The sequence below is a fragment of the Artemia sp. Qi Xiang Cuo genome, chromosome 8 (assembly GCF_049724085.1).
Source record: "Artemia sp. Qi Xiang Cuo chromosome 8, ASM4972408v1, whole genome shotgun sequence".
NCBI classification, from domain to species: domain Eukaryota; kingdom Metazoa; phylum Arthropoda; class Branchiopoda; order Anostraca; family Artemiidae; genus Artemia; species Artemia sp. Qi Xiang Cuo.
The window spans coordinates 75399484-75413922 of record NC_142801.1 but is presented as its reverse complement, the minus strand read 5'-3'; the positions used below and the strand labels follow the sequence as shown (position 1 = coordinate 75413922).

General features: G+C 36.7%; 1 protein-coding gene across 1 annotated transcript in view; it reads left to right on the top strand.

Moving 5' to 3' along the window:
- The first annotated feature begins 1618 nt into the window (after window positions 1–1618).
- The window catches only part of LOC148949798 (calmodulin), a 29175-nt gene continuing 16354 nt past the window's right edge, over window positions 1619–14439 (top strand). The window contains exons 1-2 of the mRNA XM_089093752.1: window positions 1619–1790; window positions 8924–9098. Coding sequence (XP_088949878.1) covers window positions 1788–1790; window positions 8924–9098 — 178 coding nt within the window. The 5' untranslated portion in view covers window positions 1619–1787. The remainder of the gene's footprint in view (window positions 1791–8923; window positions 9099–14439) is intronic.

The following is a 14439-nucleotide window of genomic DNA, read 5'->3' as shown; positions in this document are numbered from 1 at the left end:
TCTCTTTAGTCCACTGACTCCCTTGTGACGTTATTTGAAAGAGTACTAGGGGGAAAATATATTTTCAATTAGGCGGGGGATGATTTATATGTATGAGGGCACCTGCCCCCCTGCCTCTCGTTGAAACCCCAGTGGCTTTAATAATTTTTCAAAACCCAAGATTTTGAAAATTACATTTACTAGCCCCACGGGAATTTTTCCCGATTTACACGACCCCATTAGACCCCGACTCCCCCGCTTAGTTTCCTTGGCAATTCTAACGTATTCACCGATCCATACCGTTACTGAGGTTCCAGGAAAGTTTTATCCCATCTATTCTGGAGCGCCTAAATAATTCCTGAACTATGTCCTATACCAAAATTAATTCCTCCGTCCCTTATTTTAGTTGTTGGCGTATGCCCACAATAATCATGCGTCGTGTTTTTTTATCTCTTTATCTTTGGTAACTTTTATTTTACCCTTTTGTGATATTTTTTTATGTTATATTTCATTTCTGACCTTTAATTTTAAGTTCTTTGACCTTTAATTGTAGTCCTTTCTTTAATTGTAAATATTTCTTTTTGACAGTTAATTCGACTTGATTTTAAGTGTTGAAAATTTTTTTTTTTCATTTTACGCTATTTGACTTTGAATACGAATTCGGCAATTTTTTTACTTCTTGCCTGTCATTTTTTTTATCCCCCACCCTTTCTGTTTCTGTTTATGCCATTATTCGCACTAAGTTCAATTTAGTTCTTGGACTTGGACTAAGTTCAATTTAGTTCTTGGATTTTTTTTACGTCAAATTTTTATTGACCATTTTTATGCTTGATTGGTGTTTCTTTTCTTGCTGTATTATTTGTTTCTTTGTTTTGCTTTTTCTGTTCTTTTAGACATATGAAGCAAATTCGGCTCTATTAGAGCTTGCGATAGCCTTTTGAAAATAATTCAACTTGATTTTAAGTGTATTTTTTTTTTTCATTTTACGCTATTTGACTTTGAATACGAATTCGGCAATTTTTTTACTTCTTGCCTGTAATTTTTTTTATCCACCACCCTTTCTGTTTATGCCATTATTCTTACTAAGATTTTGAAAAATACATTTACTAGCCCCACCCCTCCTCCTCATTTTCGTGTGATGACACTGCTGAAATCATTGAGTAAAGCTCGTAACCCCACTTTTTACGACCTTGCTTTTGAGTAAATGTTTGTCGTTTTATGTGTAGGAAACTCTTAGTTTAACAGGGAAACAAAATATGACCTTGGTCATAATTTATCTCAATAACAAAACGATGCGAATTCAGCTAGCTTATTCGGTGTCACCGCCAAACTATAAATCTTAAGGTGTAAATTTCTTATCAAAAATTCAAGCAAAGTTGTAACAATTTCTTATCAATATAATACGTCAAAAATAAGACTTAAATGTCAAAAATGAACTAAAAAAATGTGGAAAAAGTAAATCCTGAGATTACAATCAAGTAGTGGTGATATCAACGACAAAATTCCTTTAGTTGTTCAAAAAGGGAAACTGGTTTTCACTCGAATATCCGCAATGCGTCAAATATCAGCCAATCAGCATTGAGCTTCTCCGAAGACGCGGAAGTGTGAACACACCGGTAACGGTTAGTTTTGTTCATGCGCTTAAATTGAGAGTATCTACAGATTTATTTTGTTGAAATTTATTTTTATTCAGTGACTAGGCTACAATAGCTTGAAAGGACATTTGTGAATAACCAAATTCTTTTGGAATTCCTTAAATCACATTGCTGCCTTTTTACGTTGTATTAGACTAGGATTACAAGTTGAATATGGTAAGAATTTCAACTCAGTAGGCCTTGGCTAGTATTTTTTGTTTAGCTTCTTTTGCTGAATTCTAATGGGTTTACTCAATTAGCGGTAAATTTTTCGTCATTCATATTATTGACTAACGAATAAAGTAAACAGGTAAATATCTACCAAATCATATTATTGAGGTAGGAATAAAGTGAATACACCATTCGATGCCTTTTTTATGCTGATTATGAATATAATAATTCCTATCGGAAATGAATTTCAGCCCCCCCCCCTTATATAAGCCTAACCAAACCCTGAGTTGGCATATATAGGGTGGGGGGCTGAAATTCATTTCCGATAGAAATGCTTAGGCTATTATATTTGTAATCAGCATAAAAAAGGCATCAAATGGTGTATTCACTTTAGTCCTAACTCAATAATATGATTTGGTATATATTTACCAGTAAACATACCTTTCAATGCCTTTTTTATGCTCTTTTCAAATACAATTATCATTTTAGTCGGAAATGAATTTTACCCCCACCCGTATAGTCCTAGGCCTATAGGCTATACCAATTCAGGGTATATATTTGCAAATTAGGGGGGGGGTATTTGTAAGTCAATTATATGAATAACAAAAACTTTACCCAATTAGCCTTGTCTGTGTAGGTTGTTTCACCTAAACCTAGTAATACTTTTGGTAGGCCTGACTTGGGCTAGGTTATGCTATTTTTAGCAGTTTCATATCAGCCTAGGCTTATTCTTGTTCTGTGACCTAGCCTGCTTAGCCTTAGAGTAGCATAGGCTATATCCTGAGAATCTCAGGTTAGCGTATATTTTCCTAGGCTGAGAAAATAATAGGCCTATTGGTCTTCTATCTCCAGCCTACCCTTTACCCTTTCCCTATTTCTGCAGCCTAGAAGATTACATAGATGACAGGTCTGTACCTTTTAATGTTGAATTTTTCACCTTTATTTTGTATTTTCAGTCTAGCCTATTCTTTGTAGGCTTTAGTTTTTGAAAATGTAATTTCTGTGATTTCAGCAGGATTTTAAGCCATATCTGTTTTTTCCCAATTTAAGAAATATGTGGATAATATTTGTGTAAATTTTTACTAAATCACATTATTGACTTACAACTAAAGTGAATATACCATTCGATGGCTTTTTTATGCTGATTGGGAATATAATAATCATTTTTGTCGGAAATGAATTTTAGCCCCCCCCCCTATATATGTCAATTCAGGATACCTATATATTTGCACATTTGGGGGTGGGGTTAGGTTGGGGGGGGGCTAAAATTCATTTCCGACAAAAATGATTATTATAGGCTATTTGCAATCAGCATAAAAAAAGGCATCGAATGGTATATTCACTTTAGTTGTTACTCAATAATATGATTTGGTAAAAATTTACTAACATTTGTTTTTTGAAAACTTACCATTATCTGAAACTAGCCTATGACTTTTGTTGTCTGGTTCCAATTTTTCATGCTTGCATTTTGATGGCATGAATTACTACTGTGTCATTGGATTTACTTCAGCTAGGCTGTAATTGTGGTGATGGATGGTTTCCAATGAAAGGAACGCTGTTGTTGTTGTCATTGGTTGTGCTTTTTCGGTACCCTATGTTTGGGTGATAAACCTAAGTTGAGTATAAGCCCTAAGTTTGGGCTGAGAAGGAAACATGTTAAGAATACAATTCTCACTTCTTAATATGCAGAATAACTATAGTAAATACATTTTGACTGCAATTTCACTATATTTTATCCCATAACAATATCAAGAAACAGAAAACACAGGTATAGAAAATGTTCCCTTCTCACCAGCCCTAATTCTAGACTTGTACCCTAAATTGGTTTGTTGAAGAAGAGTTGGGTAATTGTGACATTTGAGTAGACCTACTCTGTTATATATACATATATATATATATATATATATATATATATATATATATATATATATACATGCCAAGTTTCAAACCTAATTTTCAGGTTTTGTTGTTTCTTATCCTCTTTCCAAATTTACTAAAAAGGTTTGGCACACAACTGACTCATTTTTTCCTGCCCATGAAAAGGTGTATCAGTTCGCAAATTGCTTTTTCTATTGTACTGTTTACAACTTGTTGTAATGTGTCTCATATCACCAACTGCAAAGCAAACATGATGAAGAATTTACGTAAGTTGTTTTTTATAACTTGCACCTTCTATAAAAAGTCCTGGACATACCCATTTCTGTTGGAGTACATATAAACTGTTGTAAGGGCTTATTTTATAGCCCTTACTTGGAACCCAAGGATGAGGTTTCATTCTTGGTTGGAACCTGGGGCGTGGATTGCAATGGGCGGGTCTGCCTTGTTTGCCTCTTTTTTAAATTCTTCATCAGCATGCCTAAGACTCTAGGCAGGTATGCCTTTCCAAAAACTAACCTGACAAGTATGTGTCCAATAAGAGAGTCATTCATACTCCTGCCATTTACCCGTGCCTCAGCCATTGAAACATTTGCCTCTCAATTACTTGGACTATCTGGTCTTGGCTTTTCTCTGTCTACAATTACCCAGCCCAGTCTTGATGCAACCTATTGCCCAAAATACTTGATAACTTCAATTGAATTGAAGTTATCAAGTATTTTTCGCTATATTTCAAGCGTTTTCAAACGCTTGAAATATCGTATATGCGATGAAAACCACGCTATACATTATATTACCCTATAGCTGTGTCTTGAATTAAACCTGTTTTCGTGACGGGTTTCCATTGCCGTATAAAAAAAGAGTGCGTTTAGTACAGGAGTACCCTAGTCCCTTTACCCATAGTTCATACAAAATAAATTTCTGCGGTACACAATAGTCATCAATATAGCCCCATAAGCAAGTTTAGCTATCATTTTCTTCGTGAAATTCTCTACAACAAACTGCATTTTTGTTTCCGTTTTTGAGCAAATGATTTTTTGAACCGTACATCCATAATCAGCTTCTCGGTCGTTTCAATCGTTTTCAATATTTACTGCTTCTTTCACTGCTTTTACGGTTGTGTTTATAAAACCGCTCAGTTTCCCAATATTAGTTTAATTTTCCCATCTTGATAAATTCCTTGCCGAAACAGTTGAAATCGTAAAAATTGGCAATTAAATTGCAGCTATGAGCGAATTTCGCTGCTGTATGAAGCTGGGGTCACTCTTGTAATTGTTTTGTTGACCAAATGATGCACATGCTATAATATTTTTTGGCAAATGAATTGATTCTAAACAACAAGTTTGTCTGGCATTTGTGGCTATTTGCCATGTTTCTTCATTAGTTAACAGTTGCTTTGAAGATTAAGTTTCGTCACGTTATTTAAAAGTTTGAATTCAATGCACTCTTCAGATCTGATGTCATATTGAATGTTAATGTGGTGGGTCATTAGACGAGAAATCACTTGGAACCTGCCAATTAACGGACTACTTTTATGGGAGATGTCGAACGCTAAAACATTAAGAATTCGGGATCTGTACCAGTCATTTTGTATGAAGAAGGAAAAAGGGTCTATATACTGTTTGTCGTAGGTGTACCAGATGTACCTCCGCCCTACGACAATTTTTGTGTCTACGCCACAGTTTCCCCCTTCGTGCATCAGGTGTTCGTAAATTGACCTGATCCGTAATCCTTCCGGAGACGCTTTAGGGTGCATTTTAGGGATATTTCCAAGTCCAGGAGGGTTTAGCTGAGGGTCTTAGGTGCCCCTGCTCTTGCAAAAGTTCAAGTTTTACTGTATAATTCAGTTCTTTCTAGGAAGGTGTTGAACCAATTTAACGCCTGTAGCAATCTCCATGGGAAGGTTCTTGGAACATTCTCATCAAAGCCGGGAATTTCCCTCGATGGCGATGCATCAGGCCAAAATCTTTGTCAAAATATAGTTTGTCAGAAAGTAAATCTTCGTCAAAATACAGTTTGTCAAAATATAAATCATTTTTTTTTTATTATTATTAACCAATGGGTCACAGAAAAACAACATACAAATCTCCATATAATACTAACAAAACAAAACTGCGGTGCTTTCGCATTATCTGGGCCTCTAAAAAGTCAAGTTTGGTTAATGCTAATGAAATAAAATGATATAGGATCAATATATAATGTTTTAGAAACAAATTTGGGCTATATATTTGCACGTTGGGGGGGGGGGGCGGTGGGTAAACCTAACCTAGTTACCTTCCCCCCTAAAATCAAAAAAAAAACAAAGTTTAATATCGTGTACGCAATGAAAACCTTACTATCGTTGCTTGCTCTACAACAGATAATACGTCACAAAACGGGTTTTATCATTGCGAGTCTATAGTGTTTAAGCCGAGAGGCCCTGATAATGCAAAAGTACCAAAACTGCTTATAATATTAACAATATCAAAATAGGTCCCGCGCATAAAAGCGTGTTTAGGACGACCCAAAAAAGGGACACTTCAACTACTAATACACTCCCTCGGTAAAAAAAACTTACTCCCCCTCTCCTTCCCCACCCATACTAAACAATTAATCAACATTCTAAAGATAATATATTTTTACAGGGAACTTAAAGGAATCCCACACTCATACTCAATGATTCCTTTCTTATACCGACACTCACCTCAATGAACACACGAGTCAGTTGCTCTTTTAACACTCACAAGCATTTACTCGCTCCCAAATCAATCTCTCAATCCAATGCTACAATACTGGTTAAATCAAATACATTGCAAAGAGGCACGGAATTCCTCAAGGGCCTTATTACCATTTACTTCTGCCGGAAGCACGTTCCAGGCTTCAGAACCAATATACCCAATAGAAAATTTAGATCTGATAATAATTGGAACCGCTGTTCTAACTAATTCAACATTTCTAGTTTCATAACTATGTTCCCTTTTATTATAAAACTCCGGAAAAACACGCAGGTAACAAATTAGAAAAAAGTATACATAAACAAATTTACACCAAAAACTTCGACGACCAAGCTGTAACACAGTACAACAAACATGGATGAATAAGAGAAGAATATAACATTCTAATAACCTTTGTGGGGGAAAAATTTCAACTTCCGCGGTCATTTTAAGTTCCAATATTTTTGGCTTATTTAGTACTTATAGATGCAATATGATCTTTAAAACTTAGGCATTCATCTACCATGACACCGATATACTTTATAATAATTGTCCGTTTTATGCATCCATTTCCTAACTTAATTTCTTCAATCCATAGGTAGTAATTTGGGCTTCTGTCATATAACATGAACATTGTTTTCTTCTGATTAACAAGCAGTTTGTTCACTCGCATCCACCTCTCGATTATCACCATTCCTTGTTTCATGCCATTTTTCAAATCCGCTTCTGTTTCTGCAACCTCATTGGGTCATCATTGTACCTTGGAGTTGACAGCTGTTTGAGGAATCAATTTAGATCATTAATGTATACAAAAAATAACAGGGGACCCTACACAGACCCCTGTGGCACATCGCACTCTTACACCCATCTCTTCTGACAGGACTGTGCCCAGCCGTACTCTTGGCGTTTTACCTTCAAGAAATTTTCAAGCTTAGCCAATAAGATCGCATGATCAACACAGTCAAAAGTCCACAGTCAAAAGATTTTATTTGTAGTTTTATCCTTATCAGTTTTTATCAACTTGTGTGTATGTGTGTTTAAAAAAAAGCTCGTTTTAGTCGTCAGAGTTGGGTATGGGGCTATACCGGTAAAATTTGCTGGAAGATCAAGCTTTACCTTCCTATTATATTATGTAATGAAATAAGTCTGTAGAATTTTATGAGTGACTAAATAGCTTATAGTAATAAGAAATTCACGCTTTTTCGTTTTTGAAATTGCTAGTTTGAATACATAATACTGAACTTTTAGTTCGGAAATGTGGGATCGGTCATTTCGAAATAAAGCCTGATAACGGTAACTTTTATTTTGTCTAACCACATGTAGTAAATTTCGCTGTACCACAATAAAATGTTGCAATATGTGATGGAATATTTTATCCTCTGTTCACTCAACAATAAGGGCTGATAAATTTTTGACTTCAATCTTTAAAGAAGTTAAAGAAATATACTACACACCCCCGCATCAGCAGAAGAAATCTTTTAGCTGTTATAAGCGAAATACTTCGCAGTCAGAAAGTTGTGCTTAATTAGCTGCGATGCACTGAACAGACCGAAGAACATATGAATTTATATATATCATATATTTATATGTAAATATATATGCATAGATAGATTATGTCTTCTGTAAATGGTTTGACTTTATAAAATATCTAGGATGGCACTATGCATCATAACTTTTGTAACAGTTCTTGCTGCAGGACTGGACGTTTCTCCTCACCTGAAATTCAGATATTTCTCGGGAATTTGTTAACAATATTACGGTTAACAGGCCAAATTTGATGTACCATTTACTCGGCTTGGGTAGCCGTTTGTAACAGCGATATCAGGTTTCATATATAAAATTGCACCGAAGTAAGAAATATTAATTGTAACATTTGGAACTAAGTTTGAAGGTGTCACCTAGATTAAATGACAAAAGAAAGACTTGCAACCTGACCCAAGTGAAGAGATGCAGTTCGTCTTTAAAAAATATAATTGGATACATCCAAAAACATTGGTCAAATCCCGAATAAGACAACGTGAAGTAAGATTTTCTAGTTCGTAGTTACACAATATCTATTGTGGTAAAACAGACCCACGTTTGTCTTTCTGAAGGAAAAGGCAGTATTTTATTTACCAACATGATTTGTTATTTTCTGGGACCAGACAACATATGTATATTGGTATTTCTTCATAAGCAACTTCACAATTTGAGTTCGGACCACAAAAGGGGGGGGGGGTGACAAGACTGGTCGCAAGGGTATGTTTCTGAAAAAACTGTTAATAAAGGGGGCAATCTAAAAGGTATTTGGCTCTTCAGGAAAATATGCCAACTTCCTGTGAAGGCTTTTGTCATTTTTTTTTAAAATGATGTTTGGTTTATTCTATTCATCTAATTCTAGATACAAAATAATTGTGCCAAACCTAAATGAAATTGACATTTTTTAAAACCTAATTAACTAACCTAATGAATTTTTTTTTAAAACCTAGTTAAACCTAATTAACTAACCTAATAAACCTAATGAATTAGGTTTTAAAACCTAATGAATTAGGTTTTAAAACCTAATTAACAAACCTAAATGAATTTTTTTAGGCTGACCAATTAACTGAAGAGCAGATTGCTGAGTTCAAAGAAGCATTTTCCCTTTTTGACAAAGACGGCGACGGAACCATCACAACAAAGGAATTGGGCACAGTTATGCGATCCCTAGGACAAAACCCCACAGAAGCTGAGCTTCAGGATATGATTAATGAAGTTGATGCCGATGGTATGAACATCATTTTGTTAACGCTCAATTAACAATATTTTGTAAAACCAAGAGCAGTTTTGTTAAAATTTTTATAACATCTATTTCAGCAATATCTCTGAGAATAAAATTAATTTAGTTTTTCGGTAACTCTTTTTGGGTAAGTTCTTTTTGGGTAAGTTTTTTCGGTAACTTGTTTTCAACGTTTCACTGGTGTTACTCAGTTGTTTTTTTTTCATTCACCCAAGTGCTATTACCAAATGTGTATAAATTTATAATATTTTGAGTTGTAGCAAATCAAAAAGAAGATCACACAGCAATTTCTTAAGACGTGACTTCATTGTGCGAAATTATAACGATGTTCGCCACCGAAACGTATTACGTATCGCGATCCGTAAATTATAACGATGTTCGTATCGCCACCGAAACTGCATCATTTTATTGTGTTTTAATGTTAGATGGTGGAGAAACAGTGAGAAATCAATGAGAAGCTTTTGTGGCTTTACATATCTACTTTGAAAGCGCATGTAGGCTAAATGTGTTTCCCAACGCTTTCCTCTGTAATAACAACAGTCATAGCAATTGACGTTACCTTATCTAAAAATCAATAAAAACACATTTTGAAAATGCAAGATTGCAAGAGCAGTAAGTCAAACTCATTAGGGACATGGCTGATGAGCTCAGTTCTGATGAAGACCCCTCAGACATTGTCATGAGTACATCAGAATCGGAAGATAAAGAAAGAGTAGGAAATGCCTGTAAGAGGGCAAAACTAGGAAACAGAGGTAAAGGATAAGAAAAGATGTCAAGAAACAATGATCAAAGGAAAAGAGGAAAAAGCACCCATGCAATATGAAGGTCCTACAGCTAAATACACAGGGTTTGGGAAGGACAAAGGTAATTGAGCTCCGAAATCTCACCCTCAGGCTACAGCCAGATTTAGTTTTGCTACAAGAAACGTTCCTTACTGCAGAAAAACCTACACCAAAGTTCCGAGGATATACTGCAGAAAGGTGGGACAGGGACCAGGGAACTGGGGGTGGCCTCATAACCTTTGTTACAGATTGTCTTGCCCATGTTGTGCAGCCGAGTGTACCATGAAGAAATGAAATAGGATTAATTAAAGTAAAATTCAAGGAAAATTGGATAAGCATTGTCAACTACTATAACAGTTGTACAGGAAACTTTGATGTGAAACAACTTAAGGAGGTTCTGAATAGTTGTGAAGACTCAAAAATATTGGCTGGAGATTTCAACCTCCACAATCCCATGTGGGATACAGTATCACCTCAATATCACAAGTAAAATTAAGTGACAAAAATTATCATTGACCCAGATTTCTTTAATTGATTACTCACCCCCCTGGATCTGGTTAAAATAATTAATAACACGACTGGAAAAACATCTATAATTGACTTGACATCAGCTTCTCGAAACCTATCAACTGACTTCAGCATTAGAATCCCAGACACTTTCTCATCAGATCACTATCCAGTTTTAACTACCTTTCACATGCTTGAGGACCATAGGAACACATACCAAGTACAAGAATTGAAACTATGGAACTTTAAAGAAGAGATGTGGCCAGCCTGGAGATATGAAGTTGACCAGCAGCTTAACAAAATCCAAGATACAGCTGCCATGACTACAGATGAACTGACAGACACAATCACCAACACCCTAATCAGTGCGGGTCAGAAGGTATTTGGTTTTAAGAAATTTAAGGGAAAAAAAGCTCAACTCAATCCCTGGATGGAATTCAACATGCCAAAAAGCTCACACTGAGAAGAGACAAGCTGAGAACAAGGTCAAGCAGAACCCTAGCATTGAAAACCGCATTGAACTGAATAAAAAGTTAGCAAAACTCCGCCAGACAATAATCCAAGAAACAAGTGCAAGCTAGACCTCACTAATTGAGACAAAGTTCAAAAAATCAACTTCCATTAGAGATCTGTGGCGAAATTTCCAAAAATTTGTGGGGAAAAAGAAAACAAGGAAGGAACCCCCAGTCCTCCTGAGAAATGGCATCCCAGTTACCTCAACCCAGGAAAAATTCAATGTTCTACTAGACCAGTCCACTGAACAAGCACCAGAAAATGCAAGACATCACCAAAAGACACACTCTACCAAATATAACATACCTTTTGAGCCTTTTACTGCATCAGAAGTTATTCAGCAAACTAAGAGACTGAAATCAGGTGCAATGGGACCTGACTTGATACACAACCAAATGTTAAGGAACCTTAGCCCTAAAACACTAGAGATCATTACAGCTTTGTTTTACAAGTTTGCAGCAACATCAACAGTCCCAAAGAAGTGGAAGAAGGCCACAGTAATTCCTATATTGAAGACAGGAAAGAATCCAAAACTTCCAGCCTCCTACAGACTTATAGGCCTCACATCATGCCTCTGCAAAGTTATGGAACACCTGGTTAATTTAAGAATTCTCCCAGAACTACCAACTTCACTCCAAAATGAACAATTTGGTTTTCTCCCTGATAGAGGAACCACAGATGCACTTCTAACGCTAGAACACCAGATAAAATTTGGCTTCAAGCAGGGTAAGGAGATACTAGCAGCCTTCTTGGATATGAGGGCTGCTTTTGATATGGTTTGTGTGGATAACATGTTGGGAAAGTTACAGTCTTTCCAAATCTGCCTAGAACTGAGGATGTGGATAGAAGATTACTTGAGAGGCCGGGACCTGGATATCGATCTGGGGGAGAGTAAATCTCCATCAAGAACAAAGCCAGATGTGGGAGTACCTCAAGGGGGGGTACTAAGCCCACTGCTCTTCCTTATTTACTGCAGTGATATTAGTTTAGAACATATTCTGGGATGCAAACTGTATTTGTATGCTGATGATGTTGTACTTGGTGTAAAATCAAGGTATAGGCATTCCCTGCAAGCTGCTGTACATAAAGGTCTTGATTATCTTGGTTTATGGGCAACTGTCAACAAAATGGACTTCTCTCCAGCTACATCAGCAGTGCTCCCATTCACAAGGACAAAGATTCATTCAACGCCAAGGCTCTCAATTAATGGCACTGCTGTCCCAGCAGTTGAAAAGTTCTGCTACCTTGGGGTGACTTTTGACACTTCACTCTCATGGACTCACCATGTGAATTATTTAATCGGAAACCTCAAGAGCAGAGCCAACTCTGTTAATGCTCTTTGCTTATCTAAGAGAGGAGCCCCTTTCTCTGTTGCCATCCAGCTTGTGAGAGCAGTTGTAATAAGTAAGCTGGATTATGGCTGCTTCCTATACCAAGAAGCACCTGCCAAACTCCTGAAAAAACTGGATACAGCCCTGCATTGTATACTGAGGAAAATTCTCGGATGCCTAAAATCAACCTCCCTACCTTGAATATACTGTAAACTAGGACTGACAACATTAGAAACTGGAATGAATAAATTAGAAGCAGAATATTTTACATGGTAGATGTTGATCCCAATTGACATTATCTACAAAGAACTTATTGAAATATATGATCAGAACCAAAGATTCCAACCAAAATTAATTCCACCATACTGTCGAATGGTGAAACACATTTCTGAAACAGCTGCTCCTATCCCAACTCCTGATGTTATTGATGAGGTAGGTTCAGCTTCTAGTACAGGTATAAAGTCAAATAGAGCACTTCCCCCAGTCTCAAGGGATAACCCAGAGGACCCACCAGAGATGGCAAGAGCTAGGTGGCATGAATGGGCAGACCAGTGGACACAGACTGGGCATAGAATGGTATTCACTGATGGATCATGCTTTGCCACTGGTGGTGGGGCTGGGGTTGTGGTCCTTGGGATCAGTCATGCACTCTCTTTTAAAGTAACAGAGAAGTTGTCAATATTTTCACTTGAGTTGCATGCACTATTGAAAGCGTTTGAATTTATTGCAAGTGTTTTGCCAGTAGGTAAATATTTGATATGTAGTGACTCACTTTCAGTGCTGAATTATCTGATGTATGGCCTGAGGACAGCAAGAAAATCAGTTCTGCTTTTCGAAAAGATACTGCTAAAACTACTTAAAGTCTTTTATGAGATTATAGCGATATGTGTACCATCACAGGTTTTACTTAGGGGACGAGAGCAGGCAGAGTAGCTGGCACTAGATGGTTCTCTGGATGGTGAGACTTTCGTACGTCATTCTTCAGTGACTGATTTTTTAGTGTATTACAAGAAGTTGCGCAGGGAGAAGGAGACAGAGGGATTTGGTAAAACCTCTCTGACCCGGATCCTTGATTTGTATGATTATGGTACCCCACCTCCTGATCTATGTCCCCCAGTCAGACACCTGGCTATCAGTATATTCAGGCTCAGAACAGGCCATGCTCGAATTAGGAGTGAATTATTTAAATGGAAGTCAGTAGACTCCCCATTGTGTGAGGTGCATTCAAGTATTTTGGTGCATTCACGCTCAGAAGTATCCTGGGCCATGCACAGGCACCACCATGGGCTAGGAAAAAATCTGTGGAAGTACTAGGCCGTTTTATTGTAGATACTAAGCTAGACTTAGAGCTGTAATTTGTATTAATAATTGTATATATAAATATTATTGCAAATTATTTTATTATTGTACATGTAAATTAGTGATATGTGAGCTTTATGTATCAGTAGGCCTATTTGTATCTATTGCAAGCCAAGCTCATTAGTTTAAATTGACGTATCAGGCAGTTGTGTTTGAACTGTAAATATGGAGGCTCATTTGTGACACCATTGGACAGAGTTGAATACAGCCTGATATTGGCTTATTGTTGCCTTGAGATTCTTCAAAACCCCTCCCTAACCACAGTGACAAAGGCCAGATGGCTTTTTTAAATTATTTGGCCATCGGTCATGACAGAAGAACCGCTGGACAGCCGAAATTTTGACGTGGAATACCTTCATCCCTAATGGGTCTGATGAAATCATGGAGACGTGCACAATGGGCAGCTTGCCCAGGAGTGCTACAAACAAACAACAACAACAAACAAACAAGTCAAGCTCATCGGTACCAATAATTTATTTCGTCCTTCGGTTAGCCGAAGTACGTTTTATGTAGAAAGCAAGTTTAGTTTTTAGGAAGAAATTCAGTTGATTGATTGCTTATTTTATGCACAAATAATTCAAATAATTACACAAGGAAAGCCCAAAAATCAAAAATTTTCTACGTATTTTGTCTTTAGTGCGAAGGAAGTGTAATGTGTTATATTATGTTCGCGGTCCAATCTTTTTCGAATTTCGATATTATTTTTTTTTTAAGTAAACTGAGTTCGAGTTTCACGGATATAAATGGTAACAAAATGCGTTCGGTACACTTTTTCAGATCGGAGTCGTAGTTTCAATTAAATTGTCGACCTATTGTTCACTATGGTTAAACGTATTT